At 47.9% G+C, this 23,050-nt stretch overlaps 2 protein-coding genes across 2 annotated transcripts in view; both read left to right on the forward strand.

Annotated features, from left to right (window-relative positions):
* The first annotated feature begins 6,104 nt into the window (after positions 1 to 6,104).
* Positions 6,105 to 14,907, forward strand: ZNF304 (zinc finger protein 304). Its single transcript, XM_021097291.2, has 3 exons — positions 6,105 to 6,530; positions 9,253 to 9,379; positions 11,248 to 14,907. The coding sequence occupies exons 1-3, from the start codon at positions 6,498 to 6,500 to the stop codon at positions 13,071 to 13,073; spliced, it is 1,986 nt and encodes a 661-aa protein (XP_020952950.1). The 5' UTR covers positions 6,105 to 6,497; the 3' UTR covers positions 13,074 to 14,907.
* LOC146402505 (zinc finger protein 586-like) overlaps positions 13,227 to 23,050 on the forward strand; it is a 48,786-nt gene continuing 38,962 nt past the window's right edge. The window contains exon 1 of the mRNA XM_084962442.1: positions 13,227 to 13,363. Coding sequence (XP_084818568.1) covers positions 13,333 to 13,363 — 31 coding nt within the window. The 5' untranslated portion in view covers positions 13,227 to 13,332. The remainder of the gene's footprint in view (positions 13,364 to 23,050) is intronic.

A 23,050-nucleotide genomic window follows, 5' to 3' on the forward strand; every position in this document is an offset into this window, starting at 1 on the left:
TGAGGGTGAAGGACGCAGGTCTGTCCTCTCGTGTTTTCCACCATCTGGTCTGCTCTTCTGTTCAATCAGAAGTGCCAGCTACCACACTGCTGCCGTTGGGCCAGAGCGCTGAGTCCCCCGGAGTGAACGTCAGCCACATGACACACCATGCACGGTTGAGACACGTGGGTGACGGAGATGTGAGCCCTGCTCCTGAGCCTGTCTCAGATGGAGTTCACTTTACCTGAAGCCAGTACAATAAAGGGACTGTTGCTTTAACAGAAATGTGTCTGGGGACCCCAGAGTGACAAGAGAATGAGTGAAGTGTAGGGGTGTAAGGGCAGATGTGGCAGGGCAGAGCGACCTAGGAGCTTGGAGTTGGCGTTGGATGGGATTGCAGGCTGTCTGCACCGTGCCCTTTCCCGGCCACAGGGCCTTGGTGGTGTAACTTAGCCCTGGGGCTCAGTGATCCTGTATGTAAAACTGGGAAGGTGGGCGTTGAAGCAAAGCAGAGGGAGCAAAAGTTTGATACGGAGACCCTTGAAGGACGCAGGACACGTAGGCAGGGTCAGAGCTGGACAAGAACATCTCTGGCAAAAGTAAGCACAGATGTCAAGACAGACAGCCAACAGCGTGGTCTAGTGCAGGACCCAGTTGACAGTCACTGTGGCTGTAGCGGGAGAGGGGCGGGCGGTGAGCGTGGGCAGGGCGAGGTGAGGAGCTGGGATCTGCACTCATTCAGTGCGAGGTGTGCATCAGACATCTGAGAGGAAATGCTGGTGTCTAGGTGGGTGTGCCGTCTGGAGCTGAGGGATCATTTTGGTCTGCAGAGACATGGTGCAGCCCAGGAATGTATCTGACACCTGTAGTGGAACAGTGAGGTGTATTGGTGTGCTGCCATGTGAGTTATGTAGGAAATGCGGGGCATTCAGATGCTAGGACCTTTTCTAGGCCCCAGGATTTTGTTCAGGGATTTGAAGAAGGGTTTCAGGAAATAGAGCTTTGGTCCGAATTGGATGCTTTGGGGAAGTGGGGTTGATTCTATGACTAGATATCAGGAAATTGGTGTTTACAAGACTGGACAGAAGTGGTACTGAAGCAGGAACCAGTGGAAAGTGGAGCTGTCACTCATGTTAGCCAGGAGGGGGCGGGTGCTATTTGGTCATTTCTGTTTTTTGCATAGGGTTCTGGTTGTCTGTGCTTGGACCTGATGATAGGGCGGTTTTGTCTTTGCCTAGTTTTATTATGGTCACTGAGTGGCCCTTACTGAGGCGGGTGTTCTCTGAACTTGTTTACATTGTAAAAGACAAGTAAATAGAAACTGGTTAAATAGAGTTGGGAAACCAACAGGGGGGTCTCTAACACTCTGCCCCTGACAGCGGAGCCCAACAGGAAGAGGAAAGACTTCGGTCCAGGCAAAGACTCAGCCAATGAAAAGCCCGGGATTCTTTGTTTACTTTAGCCCCAGCGGGGCAGGGGTGGGGGCAGTTTCCTTTTTTCCCTCCATAAAAGTATCCTCCGTTCCTTGCTCTGCTGGGCCTTGCCAGTGGTTTGCCATGGTTGCCGACCCTGACTTACTGTTCTCAGCTGATCCCAAGTCAGCCCATCTTTGCTGGAGCAATAGCTGGCAGTTTATTTAAGTCAACAGTATTCAGCAGGAGACTCCCAGAGCTGAGGCAAGTGCCAGACTAGGTGCCTGGCTCCCAGACGTCCCTGAGCTTGGCTTTCCCTCTTCTAATCACAGCTTGTCTCATGGCATATAATTTAAACCTGTAATACAGATAGAAATTAGGCCCACACGGAGGAGGGAACATCCTGTGCAAAGATGAGGATATAGGAGTGATCCTGGGACATTTGAGAAATTGAAAGTTGAACTGAGGCCAGGGCCTGGGGACTGTGGTGACCCACCTGAGGTGATGGGCAGAGAAACCTCCCAGAGGAGGTGATTTCTGAGTTGTGAGAAGCTGAGGGCACAGAGATCCCAGCAAGGACCCTGTTCAAGGAGCGCCCGCGTGCTTGCAGAGCCAGAATGGCATTCAGATTCCCTTAGGGTAACTGGGCTAGGACAGAGCAAAGGACCTGGGTTCAGCATGGGCACGTTTGTCATGGGCCCAGAGGCAGGCACATGCAAGACACATGCAGACATGCCATAGGACATATATAGACTAACAGTAGACACTACAAGCTGTCATAAATAGGATTCCACAAAAATGAGTCAGTAAATTCCACACTCAGACACATATATGGGACTCAAAATCCTCTGCAGATGCACACACAGATACCCACCAGGACACGGAGTAGAAAGGGTATATTGTACTCACTAAGACACACACACACCCAGGAAAACAGACCTAGGACACCCAGACACCTATGCACACATGTTCTGCACATACCGAGAACAGTGCTCACAGGTGCATGCATGGGCAACAGGCAGCTGCACCCATGGGCACAAACATGTACATGGAGACACTGGGGCACAAGCCTGCAGAATGAGTGTGGAGACATGCACAGAAAGAAAAGCCTGGACAAAGAGGCTTCACAGAACACGAGGACAGCAGAGATGGGTACCTTGAGAGAGGGGCAAATGTGCAAATCCAAAGGCAGACACCTTTGTACAGCCACACTGACAGATGCAGATGTACAAATGGTCCTACACGTACAGGTACAACCATACACACAAGCGCTCACTCACAGCCATTTACAGTCACACGGACTTTCCAAAATGCAAGTATGCAAGTACTCAGATCTGTACCCATAGGAATGCCATGATACTTTTTTTTTTTTTTTCCTTTTTAGGGCCACACCTGTAGCATATGAAAATTCCCAGGCTGGCCTACACTGCAGCTCGAAGTAACACTGGATCCTTAACCTGCTTAGCAGTTCAGGGGTTGAAGCTGCATCCTCATGTGTATACTACTTGGGTTCCTAACACATGGCGCCCCATGATAAATGTTTAACATCTGCCCTTGAGAAAAGTGCATACAGATTACATAAGTTCATTACAAATTTTACTCATATAAGTATTTCTGGCACACAATTTACAAATAGTACTAATATATCCAATGGTCTCTAATGTAAATTCCACACAACCAATTGATTCTCATACAATGCTTTCATTAATTTCAGCTTTAACTCTTTTTTACTTATATTTTCCTTTTTATCTGCCCCAAAGCATCTGGAGTTGCTGGGCCAGGGATCAGATCTGAGCTGTAGTTGCACCCTAAAAAGCAGCTGTGGCAATGCTGGATCCATACATCACTGTGCCAGCCTGAGGCTTGAACCTGTGCCCCAGTGCTCCCAAGATGCGGCTGATCCTGTTGCACCACAGTGGGAACTCCTAAGCTTTCTCTCTTATTTGTTTTTGTTTTTTTATTTTTGTCTTTTTAGGGCCGCACCTGTGGCATATGGAGGTTCCCAGGCTAGGGGTCTAATCGGATCTGTTGCTGCCAGCCTACACCACAGCCACAGTAACGCCAAATCCAAGCCATGTCTGCGAACTACACCACAGCTCACGGCAACGCTGGATCCTTAACCCACTGAACAAGGCCAGGGATCGAACCCAAAACCTCATGATTCCTAGTCGGATTTGTTTCCTCTGTGCCATGACGGGACATCCCTAAGCCTTCTCTCTCTCTCTCTCTCTCTTTTTTTTTTTGTCTTTTCTGGGGCCGCACTTGCGGCATATGGAAGTTCCCAGGCTAGGGGTCTAATCTGAGCTGTAGCCTCCAGCCTACACCAGAGCCACAGTGATGCCAGCTCCGAGCCATGTCTGTGGCCTACACCACAGCTCACAGCAATGTTGGATCCTTAACCCATTGAGCAAGGCCAGGGATCGAACCTGCAACCTCATGTTTCCCAGTCGGATTGTTAACCACTGAGCCACAATGGGAACTCCTAAGCTTTCTCTCTTTAAGTATCAAGATTTGTATTAAACTTCAATATATGTATCTCTTATAAGCAAGCAATTTCAACTCAAAGTATATAGCCATTACAAATGAAAACATTTTTTTCTTCCAAAGTATATATAGATGAAAATTGATAGCCGCTGAATTATTATTATGTCATTTTATGAAATAAACTGAGATGAAACTGTGTCAATTCCACTGTCCACTTAGCCTAGTGGCAACTGGTTTTGATAAAATCTATGTTTTGAATCAAATCGCCTATAAAAATGTATTCCTTTGACAACAGACCTACCTGTAATTATGAAAATTTCTTACATCAAGTTTTTTTGTGTGTGTCTTTTTGACATTTCTTGGGCCTCTCCTTCAACATATGGAGGTTCCCAGGGTAGGGGTCTGATCGGAGCTGTAGCTGCCAGCCTACGCCAGATCCACAGCAGCGCGTGATCTGAGCCTCGTCTGCAACCTACACCACAGCTCACGGCAACGCCGGATCCTTAACCCACTGAGCAAGGCCAGGGATCGAACTTGAAACCTGATGGTTCCTAGTTGGATTCGTTAACCACTGTGCCGTGAAGGGAACTCCACATCTAATGTTTTTTTAAAAAAGAGCCCACAGGTATACAGATGTACTTGATGCAGAAATATTAACCATTACCTATAAGGTTACTTGCTAAGTCAAAGAGTTATTCTATTTTATACTTTAAAAAATAGGATTGGGAGTTCCCGTTGTGGCGCAGTAGTTAACGAATCTGACTAGGAACCACGAGGTTGCGGGTTCGGTCCCTGCCCTTGCTCAGTGGGTTAAGGATCCGGCATTGCCGTGAGCTGTGGTGTAGGTTGTGGACGCGACTCGGATACCGCGTTGCTGTGGCTCTGGCATAGACTGGTGGCTACGGCTACGATTAGACCCCTAGCCTGGGACTCTCCATATGCCGCGGAAGCAGCCCAAGAAATAGCAAAATAATAATAATAATAATAAAATAAATAAATAAATAAAATAAAATAAAATAAAAAATAGGATTGGAGTTCCCCTCATAGCACGTGGGAAACAATCCTACTACGAATCACGAGGTTGCGGGTTCTATCCCTGGCCCTTGCTCAGTGGGTTAAGGATCGCTGCTGCAGTGAGCTGTGGTGTAGGTCACAGACGCGGCTCGGATCTGGCGTTGCTGTGGCTGTGGTGTGGCCGGCAGCTGTAGCTCTGATTTGACCCCTAGCCTGCGAACCTCCACATGCTTCGGGTTTGGCCCTAAAAAAAAAATAAAATAAAAAGCATCAATGAAGTTCCTGGGTGGTTAAGTTCCAGTAGGTTAAGAATCTGACTTCAGCAGCTTGGATCACTTTGGAGGTGTGGGTTCGATCCCTAGCGTATGAAGTGGATTACAGGATCTGGCCTAGGAACTTCCATATGCCGAGGGTGCAGCCATGAAAAAAAAAAGTATATGTATATAATATTAGTGACTTGTCAAAGAGAAGCCTCTGATATCCTCCTGTATGTGTATGTGAGAACCTTGTGGAGATGATGAATAATAGCAGTTATCAGCTTGTGTGTATTAAAAACCATGCTTTGTTCCAAGCACTTTCCTTTCACTTCTCATGAGGTAGGGTGTAGTATTTTCTCATTTTAGTTGTTGTACTTTGGGTGAGGCGATGGTCATGACTATTAATGAGACCGCCCACCCTCGGGGTTTCTCTGTCAGGTGTAGGTTGAATCCTAGAACCTGCACTTTTAGTAAGTTCACAAGGGATGCTGACCCAATTTTGAGTATCAAAGAATAGGGGGAACATCTCATGCTATTACAGGAAGTCTGCACGAGCGAGGGCTATTCATCGTTCCATTCAAGTCCCAGTCCCAGTCGCCATCCTGGGTGAGATACCTCTCCCAGGATGAAAGAAGGCTCCACCTGCTGGAGAAGGCGGAGGAAGAGGCGCTGTCTCCAGTGACCGCGGAAATATGGGCGCGTCGCCTTTAAGAGGAGCTTAGACACTGAGAGAGGCAATTTTTCCACGAACCTTCTCCGCCCACCGGACTCTGCGCAGCGGCAGGCAAGGACAGGAAAGCTACCCTTTCCCGCACTGGAAGCAGGGCACGAACTCCTCTACCCAGAAGTCTGCGCCAGGAGCCTCCACGACGCTCCAAAGACGTTTCCTGCCGTCGGAGCCGGGAGAGGCGGGACTTCCGGCGGCGCCGTCGTGACGTCTTTTGCGCGAGCCGAGGCTGTCCAGAGCGGCTGTGGAGGCTGGGAGTCCTGGACCGGGTCCCCTCTCATGCCGCTGTTAGGAGCCGAGCAGGGACGGACAGTAACGAGGATAGGCTCTCACCCTGCGGCGTTATTACGATCCATGGTGTCCGTCGTGGGACGGGCCGCCTTGCGCGGAGGTGTCGGCCGGGGCTGCGCGCTTTCCGAGGCCTTCGTCCCGGCTCTCTGGCCTCGTCCGCCTCCGGAGGCGGCACCCTGATCCTTGTGCGCGTTTCTACAAGGGGGAGACTGGGGCTGGGAGGGCGACAGTCATCCTGAGGTCACCGCCCACTGTGCTTGTGGGGGTTCGGCTCTTCTCACAGAACCCGCTCCGTTCCCCGGCTCCTCAACCCGCTTCTGCTCACAGGATCCCATGGCGGCCGCTGGGCTCATGGACCGGGCTCAGGTGAGTGGAGGGTTCCTCAGGCCCTCACCTCTCGGGTGTAGGGGATGGTGTGTTCTAGGGTCTTCACCCCTTCGCCTTCATCGCTCCCTTCTCTGGCGGGTAAAGGAGCAGAGGGCGTCATTCTCGGCGGTTATGTGCTGAGGCTCCCGTTCCCAGTATGGATGGGATGAGGTGTGGAATGGTTTCCAAGACACAGAAGCCAGTTGTGCAGACGCTTGGAGGTGAGAATGAATTAGGAGTGTCTGGAAACAGCAGGTCAGTGTGCTGTTTGCTGAGAACAGAGAGCCGGCAGTCAGGGGTCTGGTCTGGCATGGCAGCCTGAGGAGCTTGTCCTCTTTCTGATGGTGGTGGAACCGTGGAAGGTTTGTAACTGAGAAGGGAAGTGTTTTGACTCAGGTGTTGACAGGCTGCAGAATGGAAAGATTGGGGGAAGCCTGTGGGTGGGCAGGGAGATCAGGGTGGAGTCTGCTGAAATAGCTCCTCAGGTGAGTGTTGATGGTGGGTGGACCAGAGTGGTGGCAGTGGAGGTTAGAGAAGTGTATGGATTTCCTGCCTTTTTTTTTTTTTTTTTTTGTCTTTTTAGGGCTGCACCTGTGACATATTGAAGTTCCCAGGCTAGGAGTCGAATTGGAGCTCTAGCTGCCAGCCTATGCCACAGCCACAGCAATGCAGGATCTGAGCTGTGCCTGCAGCCTACACCACAGCTCACGGCAATGCCGGATCCTTAACCTACCAATCGAGGCTAAGGATCAAACCCACATCCTCATGGAAACTAGTTGAGTTTGTTAATTGCTGAGCCACAATGGGAACTCCCTGCATGTTTTTAAATGTAGGGCTGAGGAGTTCATGTTGTGGTGCAGTAGAAACGAATCTGACTAGGAACCATGAAGCTGTGGGTTTGATCCCTGGCCTCGCTTAGTGAGTTAAGGATCTGGCGCTGCTGTGACTTGTGGTGTAGGCTGACAGCTGTAGCTCCAATTCATCTCCTAGCATGGGAGCCTGCATATGCTGCGAGTGCAGCCCTAAAAAGCAAAAAAAAAAATTTTAAATTAGAAAGTTAAAAAGTGGGCTTATGGAGATTTTCTGATAAGACATAGTGGTATTCTGAGTCTCTTCACCTGTCCCTCCCTTTGCACTATGAGTCTGAGGGCCTCATTTCAAGCCCAGCATCCTGAAGCTAGGTGAGAGTTATATGAAGAGGTCCCTACTGCTTACAGCCAATAATATGAGAACTAGAAGGGTGTACTTGACCCAGGGCCAGCATGTGCAAATGCTTGGAGGTAAGATTGAGTTGGGAGTCCTCAGGGAATCACGGTCTTAATCATGTTTCTTGGAAAAAGGGCCGAGAGTCAGATAAGAATGCTAGGCTGAGGAGCTGGACTGGTGTTCTGAAGGTGGTGAAAGACATTGAAGAGTTGGAGCAGAATAGAAATGTGATCTTAACAGGCTCTCTCTGGGAGCTGACTGGTTGAGGACGGAATGAGGGAGGAGCCTCCTGCAGTAGTCCGCATGAATGCTGATGGTGGCTGGCCTGAAGGGGTGGCTGTCGGAGTAAGAGGAGTTGGTGGAGTTTGGATCTGTTTAAGTCAGGAGAATGGATTTTCTGACAGGAAAAGTGCATGAGAGAAAGGGTCATGGATGACCAAGGGTCGGGTTTGGGTTTTTTTGCTTTATCTGATAGGATGATGCAAGTGTTATCATCTGAGATGGGCAGTTTGATGGCAGAGTAATTTTTGGTGTCTACGTCAGGAGTTAGGTTTTTTTTTTTGTTTTGTTTTTAGGGCCGCATTTGTGGCATATGGAGGTTCCCAGGCTAGGGGTCTAATCAGAGCTACGGCTGCTGGCCTACACCACAGCCACAGCAACGCCAGATCTGAGTGGTGTCTGCCACCTACACCACAGCTCACGGCAATGCCAGATCCTTAACCCACTGAGCGAGGCCAGGGATTGAACCTGCAATCTCATGGTTCCTAGTCAGATTTGTTTTCGTTGCGCCACGATGGGAACTCCAGGAGTTAAGCTTTTATCATGTTTAGTATAGGAAGTCCTAGAGACACCTTAGTTCAGGATCAAGCTGGACGCAGGTCGTTAGTTCTGGGCAGGGGTTTTCTGGTTGAAAAAGTTCAACATGGTGGCCAGCTTGTGAAGTGGGTTGGAGCTGTGACATCCTGCCTTTAATAACAAGAAAGTCAAAACTGGGAACTGAGGACCGGGTCTCTTGCTTACACACCTGGGTGGCAGTGCTGTCTGTCATAAAGACATGAGTGCTTTTCTGTGTACTGTGTGCACAGGGGCTCAGGGTGGGGGTTCCCTGGGAGGTGCGTATGGTATGGGTCAGAAGATTGTCAGTGTTAATGGGGGGTGGGTCACAGATACAAGGAAAGTAAGGTGAAGAGGGTGAAGAGCGTGATGGATGTGGTGGGAGGCGTGTCAACTGATGGTCTTAAAGTTGTGTCCAGGAGACGTGGTCTGAGGGTGCCAGTGGGAGAGTGTCGGTGCCCTTCATACCCATGGCTTCCACAGTATCTGTCTGCCCTCCTAGCGGGTCTGCTCTGGGTACACACAGTGATCAGAGGGACAGGAGAGAGCAGCACTAGTGCTGTCAAGGGCTATTGTCACGTCTGAGTGGGGAGGCTGGGGAGGAGGGGCCGGGGGTGAGTAGGTGAGTGACTAGACTGGGGAGTCCTGCTGTCTTTGGGCTCACCTGTCTCCATCATGGCAGGGCTGTGTGGCCTTTGAGGATGTGTTCGTGTACTTCTCCCGGGAGGAGTGGGAGCTCCTTGAGGAAGCTCAGCGACTCCTGTACCGAGACGTGATGCTGGAGAACTTTGCACTTGTGTCATCGCTGGGTAAGTCCTGTTTTACTTCTTTCTTGGCACGTGGCAAGTCACTCCAAAAGATAGTGACTTAAAACAAGAAGAAGGCGTCGTGTAGGTCTCAGTGCAGCAGGACCCTCATCCCAGCTCACCTGGGTGCTTTGGCTGAGGGCCTCTCATGCGCTTTCAGTCAGGCTGTCAGCGAGGCTGTGCCCTCATCTGAGTTCCTCATGGCTGTTGGGCAGAGGCCTCCCTCACTTTCTTGTCGTGGGGGCCTGTCCAGAGGGTCCTTCATAACACAGAAGTGGCCTTTTCTCTGAGCAGGTGAGCAAGAGAGTGTGTCTAGGATGATAGCTGGTCTTTTTCTAACCTGACCTGGAAGGAATGGTGCCGTCGTTTTGCCGTGGTGTGTTCCATAGAAACGGGTCAGGCAGTCCAGCCTCCTATCCAGAGAGGCGGCTTCCACAAGAACAAGAACAGCGGGTGGCCAGTCTTCCTGGGGGCCAACTTAGGGGCTGCCATCCACAGGCCCTCACACCCACTCCCAGGTCCTTGGGGTGTGATAATTGTTCAGCTTCCTGGGGGCTGCTCTTTCTCTCCAGACACAGCAGTGAGACTTCTCTCCCGCTTCTACGGTTTCCAGAGGAGGTGCTGTGAGTGCCAGGGCTGGGCCATATGCGGGTCCCCTCCCTCACTGAGCAGTCCCAGCGCCTTTCAGAACTGGGCGAGGAGTTCAGGGTGCTTCCGAGTCTGCCTGACAGATCCTGCAGGGCAGGGCACTTGCAGACCCCTGAGGCCTTGGCGGCCATGCTCTGCCTTCATCCTCCTGACTGACATTTCTTGGCCTTGACTGTGCCAGGAATTGTAGGCACTCCCGGGGTCACTGCTTGGGGAGGTCACAGGGATGCTCTGCCAAGTCCCACTTTAGGGGGTTTGGGGTTTTTTGTCTTTAACGTGTTCTTTCCTTTTCCGTGACCTGGGTCTGTCTGGGCCAGTCGTCTGCTCCGCATTTTCTCTACAGCTTCCTTCTCAAGATCCCACGCAGTTGCCCAGGTGGAGCAGGACAGAAAGGACTGTGTCCCTGACGGGTCAACCACAGTGAGAGAGGCAGAGAGGGCCCAGCCCTGTGGCGTGGGAGCCGAGAGGCATCTGAGGGCTGGGCTCACATCGGACCATCAGCCTGCTTGGTGTTCACCAGTGTTCTCTTGCCAAGACCTCGAGCGCTCCCTCGCCTCTGCCTTTCCCTCCCAATTTGTGGCACGTTGCCCATGTGACATTTCTCTTCTGTTTCCATCCCTTGGCTGTTTCCCAACCTCTCTGACCTCCGTGTCTCACTCATTCTTTGTCTGCAGCATTGGCTACTTCAGTTAATTTGTTTTTCATTTGCACCTGTGACATGCAGAAGTTCCTGAGCCAGGGATTGAACCCGCACCAGAGCAGTGGCCCAAGCCACAGCCATGACAATGTATGAGCCTTAATCCAGTGTGTCACCAGGGAACTCCCTGGCTGCTTTAGTTGAATGTGTCATGAGTTGTGCTCATATCCTTACTTAGTCCTTCAGAACCAGCTACTTCCTTGCAGTCAGAATCTCTGGGCCTGGACACATCCTCTGCGAAGAGCTCCCCTGACCCCAGCAGCCTTTCTGAAAGCCTTTGTAGAGGACCGAGTTGGAGACCACTGCTCTGCTTCCTGTACTCTGTCATTGTGTCTTTACCGATCATTTGTGCTCTTCCTTTAGAGGCCCAGGGCTGACAGGAGGCTCTTCTCACTTTGATCCTGGCCCCCTCATCCTGCCAAAAGCCAGCAGACTATTCATTGGTTTGTCACACATGCACATGTGGTGAAGTTGCCACGTCCTACCAAAGTGAGCGTGTCCTTCACTAGCATTTCTTTGCTTTCAGGTTGTTGGTGTGAAGCAGACTATGAGGAGGCCCCTTCTGAGCAGAGCACTTTTGTAGAAGGAGTGTCACAGGTCAGGACTCCCAAGGCATTCCCATTTATCCAGAAAGCCCACCCATGTGAGATATGTGACCCCCTCTTGAAAGACATTTGGCACCTGGCTGAACAGCAGGGATCATGCCCTGCACAGAAACTGTACACGTGGGACCCCTGTGGACGAGGATTCTTGTGCAGTGACAGCTTGTATCACCACCAGCAGCAATATACCAGGAAGGACCCCGTCCAAGGGGATGATCATGGGGCCTCATTTGGGAAGCACTGTGCTGTCCATACTTTAGGGAGACCCTGGACTTGGAGGGAGGCAGGGCTGGACTTCCCGGCTAGCTCTGGCCTCTTCCAGGACCAAAACATTCACAACGGAACAAGTCCATGCAAAGGAGCTGCGTTTGTGGCGTCTTTTCCACAAAGCCCTGGGCTCGGGCAGCAGCAGGGAGACCGTGATGTACTGATGCTTTTCAGATACAGTGATGACGGGAAAGCCTTCCTGAACACCTTCCCTCTGCTTGGCAAACAGATGACTCATGGTGAAGTGAGAGACTTTAGGTGCCTTCCATGTGGGAATATGTCCAAGGAGAAGTCAGCTCTTATTCATCACAGAAAAATTCATAGTGGAGAAGCATCCCATGCATGTAGGGAGTGTGGAAAGGCCTTCATTCAGCTGTCTCACCTAAAAATGCACCAGAAATTTCACAATGGAGAAAGACATTATACTTGCAATGAATGTGGGAAAGCCTTCAGCCGCAAAGACACACTTGTTCAGCACCAGAGGGTTCACACAGGAGAAAGGTCTTATGACTGCAGTGAATGTGGTAAAGCCTACAGTAGAAGCTCCCACCTTGTTCAGCACCAGAGAATTCACACTGGAGAAAGGCCTTATAAGTGCAGTGAATGTGGAAAAGCCTTTAGCCGTAAAGACACACTTGTTCAGCACCAGAGATTTCATACTGGAGAAAGGCCTTATGAGTGTAGTGAATGTGGGAAATTCTTCAGCCAAAGCTCCCACCTTATTGAGCACTGGAGAATTCACACTGGGGCAAGGCCTTATGAGTGCATTGAATGTGGAAAATTCTTTAGCCATAACTCTAGTCTCATTAAACATCGGAGAGTCCACACTGGAACAAAGTCTTATGTTTGTGGCAAATGCGGGAAGGCTTTTGGCTGCAAAGACACACTTGTTCAGCACCAGATAATTCACACTGGAGCAAGGCCTTATGAGTGCAGTGAGTGTGGAAAGGCCTTCAGCCGTAAAGACACACTAGTGCAGCACCAGAAAATCCACACTGGAGAAAGACCTTATGAGTGTGGTGAGTGTGGGAAATTTTTCAGCCATAGCTCTAATCTCATTGTTCACCAGAGAATTCATACTGGAGCGAAACCTTATGAGTGCAGAGAATGTGGGAAATGCTTTAGCCACAATTCCAGCCTCATTCTACACCAGCGAGTTCACAGTGGAGCAAGGCCTTATGTGTGCAGTGAATGTGGAAAAGCCTATATTAGTAGCTCTCACCTTGTTCAGCACAAGAAAGTTCACACTGGAGCAAGACCTTATGAATGCGGTGAATGTGGGAAATTCTTTAGCCGCAACTCCAGCCTCATTCTACACCAGAGAGTTCACACTGGTGAAAAGCCTTACGTGTGCAGTGAATGTGGGAAAGCCTATAGCAGAAGCTCCCATCTTGTTCGGCACCAGAAAGTTCACACTGGAGAAGGGCCTCATGAATGCAACAATTTTGGTGGCCCTTTAGCTACATCTCTTAAGCTTATTTAGCACCCCAGAAGTTCACACCAGACACTGGCTTTATGAATGCAGAAAATGTGCTGTGTCCTGTGCAAGAAAATAGGAATCACACCAGAGAAGCTCTGTGCGTGCCCTTTGTAAGGGAGCCAGCAGGTCAAGCTGCTACAAGGGTACATTCATCCTGGGGAGATTCCCAGTAAGCACTACGGAGGTGAGAAGGTTTCCTGAGGTGCACTGACTTTCTGAACTGCCCAGGGCTTTTGACAGAGTTCTGTCCCTACCAGTGCCTATGGCAAAAGCCACCTCCTTGCTGCCAGCTGGTAAGTCCCCTGTGTCTGTCTCTTACTCCAGTATGCTCAGGAAGGGTGGACCCTGTGCTATCTCCCCTCTTCCTGGGAGGGGGTCATGAATGTTCTGAGCCCACTGAACCTCCTCTCTTCCTGCCCCATGACTGCTTCTGAGTGACCATGTTTAGCTCTGGCTGAAAGGATCTGAACTGCAGTCTGCTGGGGATTTCCAGACAAGTTTTCCCTTCTTCCCGGACAGTATTGACTGTAATGTGACAGCTGTGACTGACTTCTCTGGCTTCCAAGTCGCCCACCTTTGGACCTCCCTGCCCCTGCTCCTCTGGTTTGTGCAGGGAGAAGAGCCCTGTGGCCGTCTTTCCTCTTGGGTCCGGTCACTGTGTGTAACGGATTGAGAAACGTTGTGTTCTGCTGCCATGAAGGGAGGAACACCTATGGTTGACATCAACTGTATGTGCCTCAGAAGGGACAGCTGGGTGGCAGGGGACAGCTCTCAGTCTAGTTTGCATTGTTGGCCCAGGCTTGCTCAAAGAGACTGAGGAGCTTTGTGTGCCAAATCCTGGAAGTCAGGATTTCTGTGAGCCTGAGGAGGGCATAGTTGGTGTGAAAACCTTCTGGAAGCAGCGTGAATTGGGTTCTTTGTTCCTAGAGAATGTTCCCTTTCCCCAGCACTTTTGAGGGAGTTCTGTTTCCGGGGCCTGTGAGGGAGCCATCGCTGGTGTCCAGGATCCCATAGGCAGGTGTCATTGACTGGAAGGCTGAAGGGCAAGGTGGGAATCAGAGTTGGTTTAGAAATAATGGAGTGGGGTGACTGGCTAATGAGAGGGTGTGTGTCTGTTGTGACGGAGGCGTCTCCAACGTCCGTGTGATTTTGGCTGTGTGGCATGAACGTGTACGGAAATTCTCAGGACCTTCAGATACCTGCATCTCCTGTGGCCAGGGCCACTCTCACAGTTAATAATCGAAAGTTATGGGGGAGTTTGTGTCGTGGCTTAGCGGTTAGCGAACTCGCTAGTATCCATGAGGATGCCAGTTCACTCCCTGGCCTCACTCAGTGGGTTAAGGGTCCAGCATTACTGTGAGCTGTGTAGGTCACAGATGCAGCTTGGATCCCTTGTTGCTGTGGTGTAGGCCAGGGCTACAGCTCTGACTCATCCCCTAGCTTGGGAACTTCCATATGCCATGGATGTGGCCCTAAAAGGACAAAAGAAAAAAGTTGCAGGGATTCCTGTACCTCCCTGGGCTGTAATGTTATGGCCATCCCTGCACAGGTAGGGACCCAACACCGACAGAAGAGAGATCCAGAGGCAGGGCTCCTCTGGCCCAGCAGACATTCCTAGTGACTGAAGTGAATGTGGACTTCATTGTCCTCCAGTTTTTGTGATACTGCGGCAGTATCCCTCTCAATTGTATGAGAGAGATATGGTTAGAGCCGGAAGGTTGGCAGATGAGACTTTCCAAGAGGAATGGTAAATACGGATTTTTGTGGCGAACATTTAGTTCTTGACATCTTTATTGAGGCATGCTGTCATGAAATAAATGGCATGTATAGATATAAAGTGTAAAACGTGTTATGTTTCAGCCTGTGAGCATGAAATAACTTCAATCAAGATAATGAAGACAGGAGTTCCTGTCATGGTGCAGCAGAAGCGAATCCGACTAGGAACCATGAGGTTGCAGGTTCGATCCCTGGCCTTGCTCAGTGGGTTAAGGATCTGGTATTGCCGTGAACTGTGGTGTAGGTCAGAGATGCAGCTCAGATCTGACTTTGCTGTGGCTCTGGTGTAAGCCGGCGGCTACAGCTCCGATTCAACCCCTAGCCTGGGAACCTCCATATGCTGCGGGTGCGGCCCTGAAAAGACAAAAAAAAAAAAAAAGGGGTAATGAAGACATCTAACACAATCAAAAAACTCCTTTTGTCTTTTTATAATCCTTCTCTGTTGCAAGCTACTTCACTTAGAATGGATAGACAACGAGGTCCTTTTGTATAGCAGAGGGAATTATATCCAGCCTCCTGGGATAAATCATAATGGAAAGGAATATTTTTAGGAGTTTCTGTTGTGGCTCAGTGGAAACAAAATTGACTAGTATCCATGAGGATGAGAGTTTGATCCCTGGCCTTGCCGAATGGGTTAAGGATCTGGCGTTGCTGTGAGCTGTGGTATAGGCCAGTAGCGACACCTCCGATTCGACCCTTAGCCTGGGAACCTCCATGTGCTTCGGGCATGGCCATTTAAAAGTAATGTATATATGTGTATAACTAAGTCCTTTTGCTGTATAGCAGAAATTAGCATAAATTGTAAACCAACTATAATTTCAAACAAAAAAAATATAATCCATTCCTCCCAGTTCTAACACCCTTTTCCACAATTCACAAGTAATAACAGGCATTATCTAGAATTTTATATAAACAGAATCGTATGGTATATACCTTCTGGAGAGTGGGGACTCTGGCATTTTTCACTAACTATAACTATTTTGAGATTAAGCCAGCTTGTTGGATGTATCAGTTGTTCATTTATATTGTTGAGTATGATTCCATTGTATGGATATACCACAATTGTTTTTTTTTTCCATTTACTTAGTGGATATTTGGGTTGTTTCCAGTTTTGGGCTGTTATACGTAAAGCTGCTATGAAGATTTGTGTACAAGTTAGCACTGAATAACATTCCGTTGCATGGCTACACTAGTTTATCTATTCGTGGACTCAAGGCCATCTTGATGGCTCCCATGAATAAACCTGCATTACGCATTGTGTGTAGGTTTTGCGTGGATATAAGTTTTCAATTCATTTGGGTTCAAGCCAATGAATGTAATTTGCTGGGTCATATAATAAGAGTATGCTCAGTTTTGTAAGAAACCGTCTTCCCAAATGGTTATATCATTTTGCATGCCCGCCAGCAGTCGGTGAGAGTTCCTGTTGCTCCATAACCTCATCAGCATTTCGTGTTGTCAGTGTTTTGAATTTTTGCTTTTCAGATAGGTGTGTGGTAATAGTATGTTATTGCTTTGATTTGCAGTTCCCCAATGACGTGTGATGAATATTTTTTCTTATTTTTTAAACAATGTCTTTCGAAGAGCAGAAATTTTATATTTTAGTCAAGTTCAAATTAATTTTTCTTTCATGGGTTTTGATTTTGGTGTTGTACCTAAAAAGTCATTGCCAAACCTAAGGTCATTTATGTTGTCTCCTATATGTCTTGTAGATGTTTTATAGTCTTGTGTTCAAGTTTATTACCTGTTTTGAGAAATCTTTGTGAAGGGTGTAAGATCTGTGTCTAGATCAGTTTTTTAAAGCCCCATTCGTTAAAGAGACAATGCTTTCTCCATTCCGTTGCATTTACCCCTTTTTCAAAGATCACTTGACTGTTTTTGTGTGGATCTATTTCTAGATTCTCTTTTCTAGTTTCTTCCATTTATTGAGATAATTGTCATGTGGCTGTGGGTTTTTTCCTTGATTGTTGTTTTTTCATTTTATTTATGTTGTATATTCCATTCATTGATATTCAGGTGTTAAATTAACCTTGCATTTCCTGGGACACATCTCACTTGATCATGTTGTATAATCCTTTGTATATGCTGCCTAGTCAGTTTTCTGAATCTTTTAAATGTATTATTATTATTTTTGTGTGTGTGTCTTTTTGCCATTTCTTGAGCCGCTCCCATGGCATATGGAGGTTCCAAGGCTAGGGGTTGAATCGGAGCTGTAGCCACCAGCCTATGCCACGTCTGCAACTTACACCACAGCTTATGGCAATGCTGGATCCTTAACCCACTGAGCAAGGCCAGGGATCGAACCCGCAACCTCATGAGTCCTAGTCGGATTTGTTAACCACTGAGCCACAACAGGAACTCCTTTTAAATGTATTTTCCATCCATGTAGATGAGTGATAATGGGTTTGTAGATATGTTTTCTTGTGATATCTCTGCCTGACTTTGCTATCAGAGGAATTCCGATTTCATAGAATAAATTGGGAAGTGTTTTCCTCCTCCTTTATTTTCTGGAAGAGTTTTTGAAGGATTGGTGATATTTCTCTTTTCAATGCTTGCTGGAATTCCTTAGTGAAAGTACCTGAGCCTGGAATTTTCTTGTGGTAAGATTTTCGATAAACATTACTTTTAAATTCTATACTTATGACAGATTTGATAATCGGTGTCTTTCTGAGAATTTGTCCATTTTAACTAAATTATCTATTGAGATTTAAAATTTAAATTATAAATTTTCTGCATACCTGACCCATGGGTGGGGTGGATCTTTAGAGATAAATGGTATTTGGGCTTTTAAAAGAGTTGTTGGGAAAATGTTGTGAAACTGAGTCCCCTTAAAACCAAGTTTCGCTGATGAGGTTATGATTTAACCTCTCTATCCAAAACCATGCTTTTTCTTGTCCCCTCTGACCTCAATCCTGTGGTAACTGAACACTTATCAGCCGAAGTCAAATGGCTAAAACTTCTGTTGTTGATGACATCATTAACATACAGACCCGGGTGGTTTCTCTAGGGCAGGATGAGCTACCAGAACTTGCAGGTCCTGGAGCACCACACCAGCGACTTATAACTCATAGGCATCCTGACTCCCGAACCTTAAGAAATGTCACAAGGGAGTTCCCGTCGTGGTGCAGTGGTTAACGAATCCGACTAGGAACCATGAGGTTGCGGGTTCGGTCCCTGCCCCTGCTCACTGGGTTAACGATCCGGCGTTGCCGTGAGCTGTGGTGTAGGTTGCAGATGCGGCTCGGATCCCGTGTTGCTGTGGCTCTGGCGTAGGCCGGTGGCTACAGCTCCGATTCAACCCCTAGCCTGGGAACCTCCATATGCCGCGGGAGCGGCCCAAGAAATAGCAACAACAACAACAACAACAACAACAAAAAGACAAAAGACAAAAAAAAAAAAAAAAAGAAACGTCACAAGATTAACCCCAGCATCGTTGTTTTTGCCCTTTAGAATCCCCTAACTCAAAGACCAGGTTGGAGGGCATTCCCATTGCAGCTCAGTGGAAACGAATCTGACTAGCATCCATGAGGCCGCAGAGTTGATCCCTGGCCTCACACAGTGGGTTAAGGATCCAGGGTTGCTGTGAGCTCTGGTGTAGGTCACAGATGTAGCTCAGATCTGCTGTTGCTGTGGCTGTGGGGTAGGCCAAAAAAGACCAAGTTGGAGTGGGTCTGAGACTTGTCTCCCAGTGTCACTTTGACATAAATGCCAGTTTGGCTTCAGTGCATCATGCCCGTGGGCCCTTTTGCTCAGTTGCATTCTGTGGATCCGGGGCTTGGGAAGGGTCTGAGCAAAGGAAAGAGGAGGGAGAAGGGGTCAGAAGGCTCGGGGGGAGGAGAGAGAGCTGGATATGGGAGGCAGCTGGAGGACAGAGAGGGTGGATTTGCTAGTGGAATGAGTCTCCTTTGGTTCTGCTCTAGTTTGTCGACTTGCTCATTAATTCATTAGTTTTGGCCAAAGACTCTTCTAGCAATGTCATTTTTATTTCAGAATTTAATTTGGAGGCCTCTCCATACTAATAAAAAAAAATACCGTTTGGCCTGAGAATTCTTACAAACTTTGTTTTCCAAGGTGCCTTTAAAGTTAACCCTTTTGTTCAGGGAGTTCCCGTTGTGGCACAGTGGAAATGAATCTGAATAGGAACCATGAGGTTTTCAGGTTCGATCCCTGGCCTCGATCAGTGGGTTAAGGATCAGGCGTTGCCATGAGCTGTGGTGTAGGTCGGCAGATGCAGCTCAGATCTGATGTTGCTGTGGCTGTGGTGTAGGCAGGCAGCTGTCGCTCTGATTGGACCCTTAGCCTGGGAACCTCCGTATGCTGTGGGTGCAGCCCTAAAAAGCAATAATAATAATAAAATAAAATTAACCCTTTTGTTCAAATTATGTGTCCCCCGAGTAGCTATTGAAAGCCCAAATCATCCTAGGTACAGTTATGCTATTCTGTAGCAGAAAGACAGGCATGGGAATTAAGGTTGTAGCGGGAATATGAAATGGTCGGTACAAAGGTAATGCTTGTTGGGCCTCAGGCCCCTAACCGGATGGTTGGCCTCCTCACCCCATAGACTCACAGTGATCCCCTAGCATGTGGATACCACAGAAAATAATACTCTCCTTTGGTTTGTGGATTATAGCCCAGCTCTCAATACACAGATTTTAAGATGGAAGGAGACCCAAGTCAGTTTATTGGTGACCCAGAGCAGAGTTTGTCCGTGTAGCCTCCAATATCGTGAGAACTGCTCACCCCTGGTCTGGGAGGCTGGCTTCCACAACGGGCTTCGGGGGCAGTGCCTGTGTTCCACCCTGGGATTCAGCTTCTCACAACAAACACTTTTAGACAGCACAGCAAAAGCAGTAACTCGAAGGACCGCAAAAAAGGCGTGAAAAGGAATGGCTTGATGCACCAAGGATCTCAAAGAACTGGGAACTAATAACAAAACCCAAGTGTCAAACTGAGAAGGAAAAGCCAAGAAACAACACAGCTGATTTACCACGTCCTCATGGTAGACTCTCGTTATCCTGAGCAGCGAGGCCCCAGGGACATGTGTGGGTGCCACACTGGAAGGCAGACAGTCTCGGGGGGTGGGTGGGTGGGGCTTTCACAGTAAACACAACAGGTTGTAACACCCTCTGCAGTGGATTCACCCAGCTTATCTTGTTCCTTTCATCCACTGAACATTGATGAGCAAGAAGACAAGGCTCTAGGGTAGTGTGAGCTGGAGGACAGATGAGACAGCAGGAAGCTCCTTACAGCTATTTTACATTCTTCATCTGAATTTCTCCTTTTTGAAATTATTTTTGCACTTGCTTTGATACTATTTGAGGAAATCATACATCTCTCATGCTCAACTGTTAGTAATCTTGATTTACCTCTCTCCATCATTTTTATTTTTATTTTTATTTTTATTTTATTTTTTGTCTTTTCTAGGGCTGCACCCAAGGCATGTGGAAGTTCCCAGGCTAGGGGTCGAATCGGAGCTACAACTGCCAGCCTGCGCCAGAGCCACAGCAACGCGGGATCCGAGCCGCACTGGTGACCTATACCACAGGTCACAGTAATGCTGGATCCCTAACCCACTGAGGAGGCCAGGGATCGAACCGGCAACCTCATGGTTCCCAGTCGGATTCATTAACCACTGCACCATGACGGGAACTCCTCTCCATCATTTTTAATATTGAATCAGCACATGCATATCATACAAAGATCTCGAAGAGGACTTTTACCATGTTTAATGAATACCCACTCTCGGGAAACTCATTTCAAAATTTACACTTGCATTATGGCATTTTTGTGTTCAGTTTGCACAAAAAATAGATAGTAGCAAGTTCAACAAGAATAGAAAACCTTGGAGTTCCCGTTGTGGCTCAGTGGTTAACGAATCTGACTAGGAACCATGAGGTTTCGGGTTCGATCCCTGGCCTTGCTCAGTGGGTTAAGGATCCGGAGTTGCCGTGACCTGTGGTGTAGGTCGCAGACGCGGCTCGGATCCCATGTTGCTGTAGCTGTGGTGTAGGCTGGCAGCTACAGCTCCAATTCGACCCCTAGCCTGGGAACCTTCATATGCCACAGGAGCGGCCCTAGAAAAGGCAAAAAAAAAAAAAAAGAAAACATTGCCTGTTAGTCTCACTACATCGATGTCAGTTTGTCGGAAGTCCTAACTCATGACTAACTCATAACTATTAATGAAGGCTGAACATTGAAAGGTCTGCAAATTTGTGAGCTAACAATAAACTGAACGTGATATCTGGTACCAAAAAATAAGTTAAGAAAGGGAATTTATGTCTGTAAGGGAGAGCCCTAGTCAGGCAGTCATCTCCAAAAAATGCCAGAGTTGGGAGTTCCTGTTGTGACTCAGCAAAAACGAACCCCACTGGATCCTTGACAATGAGGGTTCCATCCCTGGCCTCACTCAGTGGGTTAAGGATCCGGGGTTGCCATGAACTGTGCTGTAGGTCACAGACAAGGCTTGGATCCCATGTTGCTGTGGCTGTGGAGTAGGCCAGCAGCCGTAGCTCCGATTTGACCCCTAGCCTGGGAACTTTCATATGCTTTGGGTGCGGCCCTAAAAACAAACAAACAAAAAAAAAGCCAGAGTGGGATTCTTGCTGTGGCTTAATGGGTCATGGATCTGGCATTGTCCCTCTAGTGGCTTGGGTTGCTGTGGAGGTGCGGGTTCACTCCCCAGCCAGTTCAGTGGGTTAAGGAATTGGTGTTGCCACAGTTGTGGCCTAAGTCGAAGCTACAGCTCAGATTTGATCCCTGGCCTGAGAACTTCTGTGAGTGGGAACTTGCCATGAGTGCAGCTAAAAAAAATAAAACAAGAGCACATTCATATGACAGTGTCCCTCATTTAAGCTTTTGGGAAGGCTGCCTTCAGGAGTTGGCCGACTTTCATTAATGGGCGTGTTTCAGGATGGGTCGTCTCCAGTGTGTTACTCTGCTCAATACTAGTTGACTAGCAGTATTTCTGAAGCAGCGTTGCTATACTGAGGTACTTGCTGATTGGCTGTCACCTAGGGGGCCTGAACACTGATTGGCCGAATTTTAGAAAGTTGGGACTCCTCAATTATTTGTGAATTTTCAGAACCTTGAGTTTGCTGGGGTGAGGCTCTTAACAGGCTGGCTTTCAAAGATCATCCGAAGTTATCTCTCAAAAACTGTGGTTTTTTGTTCAAGACTTTGGAATTTGGGAATTTGGTCTTTGCCTTTCCCGTTACGAAAAATAAACACTTTAAATTTTAGTTCCCTCTTTTGTTCTTCCTTAGGCAAACCCTCAGCAGAGAACATAATGCATTGCTCTGAAGGTTTATTTATGGGGCTGTGTTTATAAGCTAATGTTGCCACTAAGTGATTTAATTGCCAGTTACCCTGAGAGAAAAATAGGTCTAACTACTGAGTTTTTCTAGTATGTTGTTAGAAGCTAAATACAGCATATTTAGGGTGTTCTAACAGTGTCAATACAGGACACAGGACATGTGCTGTATACACAGAACAGCTGCAGTCCTATTCCCGATGTCTGTCATGCACCTGCTCTCACACCAGAAACCTTGTACTCACTGAACATTTGTAGATCAGTAAATACACAACAGCACAACTTCTTTATTCATTTTACCGCGGCAGCTCTTTTTAAGTGTTGTATTTACTTCTCTCTCCAAGCTATTAATGCATAATGTTTTCAAGCATTAAAAATAAATCACATTTTGGATCCAAACTCTTGAGTGTGGCTAAGGTTTCCGCAAGCTTTACGTCTCAGCTTCGTTCTCTGACTCAGTGGCTCTTGCTCAAGCTTCACTGATTTCTTAACTTTTCCCCCCACTGTCAACAAATAAATTTCTCGAGAATCATTTCTGCCACTTTCACTGAAAAACTACAAAGTTATTATTAATAATACTTAGTGATCTACCTTGAGCAAGGGTTTTTCCAGAGATGATCCCAACTTCCTGTGGATGCTGTTGCTGCAATTACAAGTGCTGTTGCTGCAATTACAAGTGAAATGAGAAACCATCTTCCAGCAGGAAGAAATCGTGGAATCCCAAACCTTTTGTCAGGGACAGGATGGCCCCTTTGCACACGTGGTCAGATTTCAGAAAGGAATACACTATCCTGGCAGAATATGGCATGTGATAAGTTCCTCATCTTTTTGAGAAGTTTCACGTTCTTTTTGTCTTTTTTTTTTTTTTTTTTTAGGGCCGCACCCATGGCATATGGAG

Source organism: Sus scrofa, chromosome 6, assembly GCF_054392235.1.
Source record: "Sus scrofa isolate SSC_HxYL_T2T_F1_AM1 chromosome 6, Sscrofa_HxYL_maternal_Yorkshire_Landrace_v2.0, whole genome shotgun sequence".
NCBI lineage: Eukaryota > Metazoa > Chordata > Mammalia > Artiodactyla > Suidae > Sus > Sus scrofa.

What these genes read in the sequence shown, in the direction of transcription:
- ZNF304 (XM_021097291.2), top strand. Translation starts at nt 6,498, where the DNA reads ATGGCGGCCGCTGGGCTCATGGACCGGGCTCAG. An exon ending in GGCTCATGGACCGGGCTCAG is followed by an intron (nt 6,531 to 9,252) that starts GTGAGTGGAGGG and finishes CCATCATGGCAG; the next exon opens with GGCTGTGTGGCCTTTGAGGA. An exon ending in TGCACTTGTGTCATCGCTGG is followed by an intron (nt 9,380 to 11,247) that starts GTAAGTCCTGTT and finishes CTTTGCTTTCAG; the next exon opens with GTTGTTGGTGTGAAGCAGAC.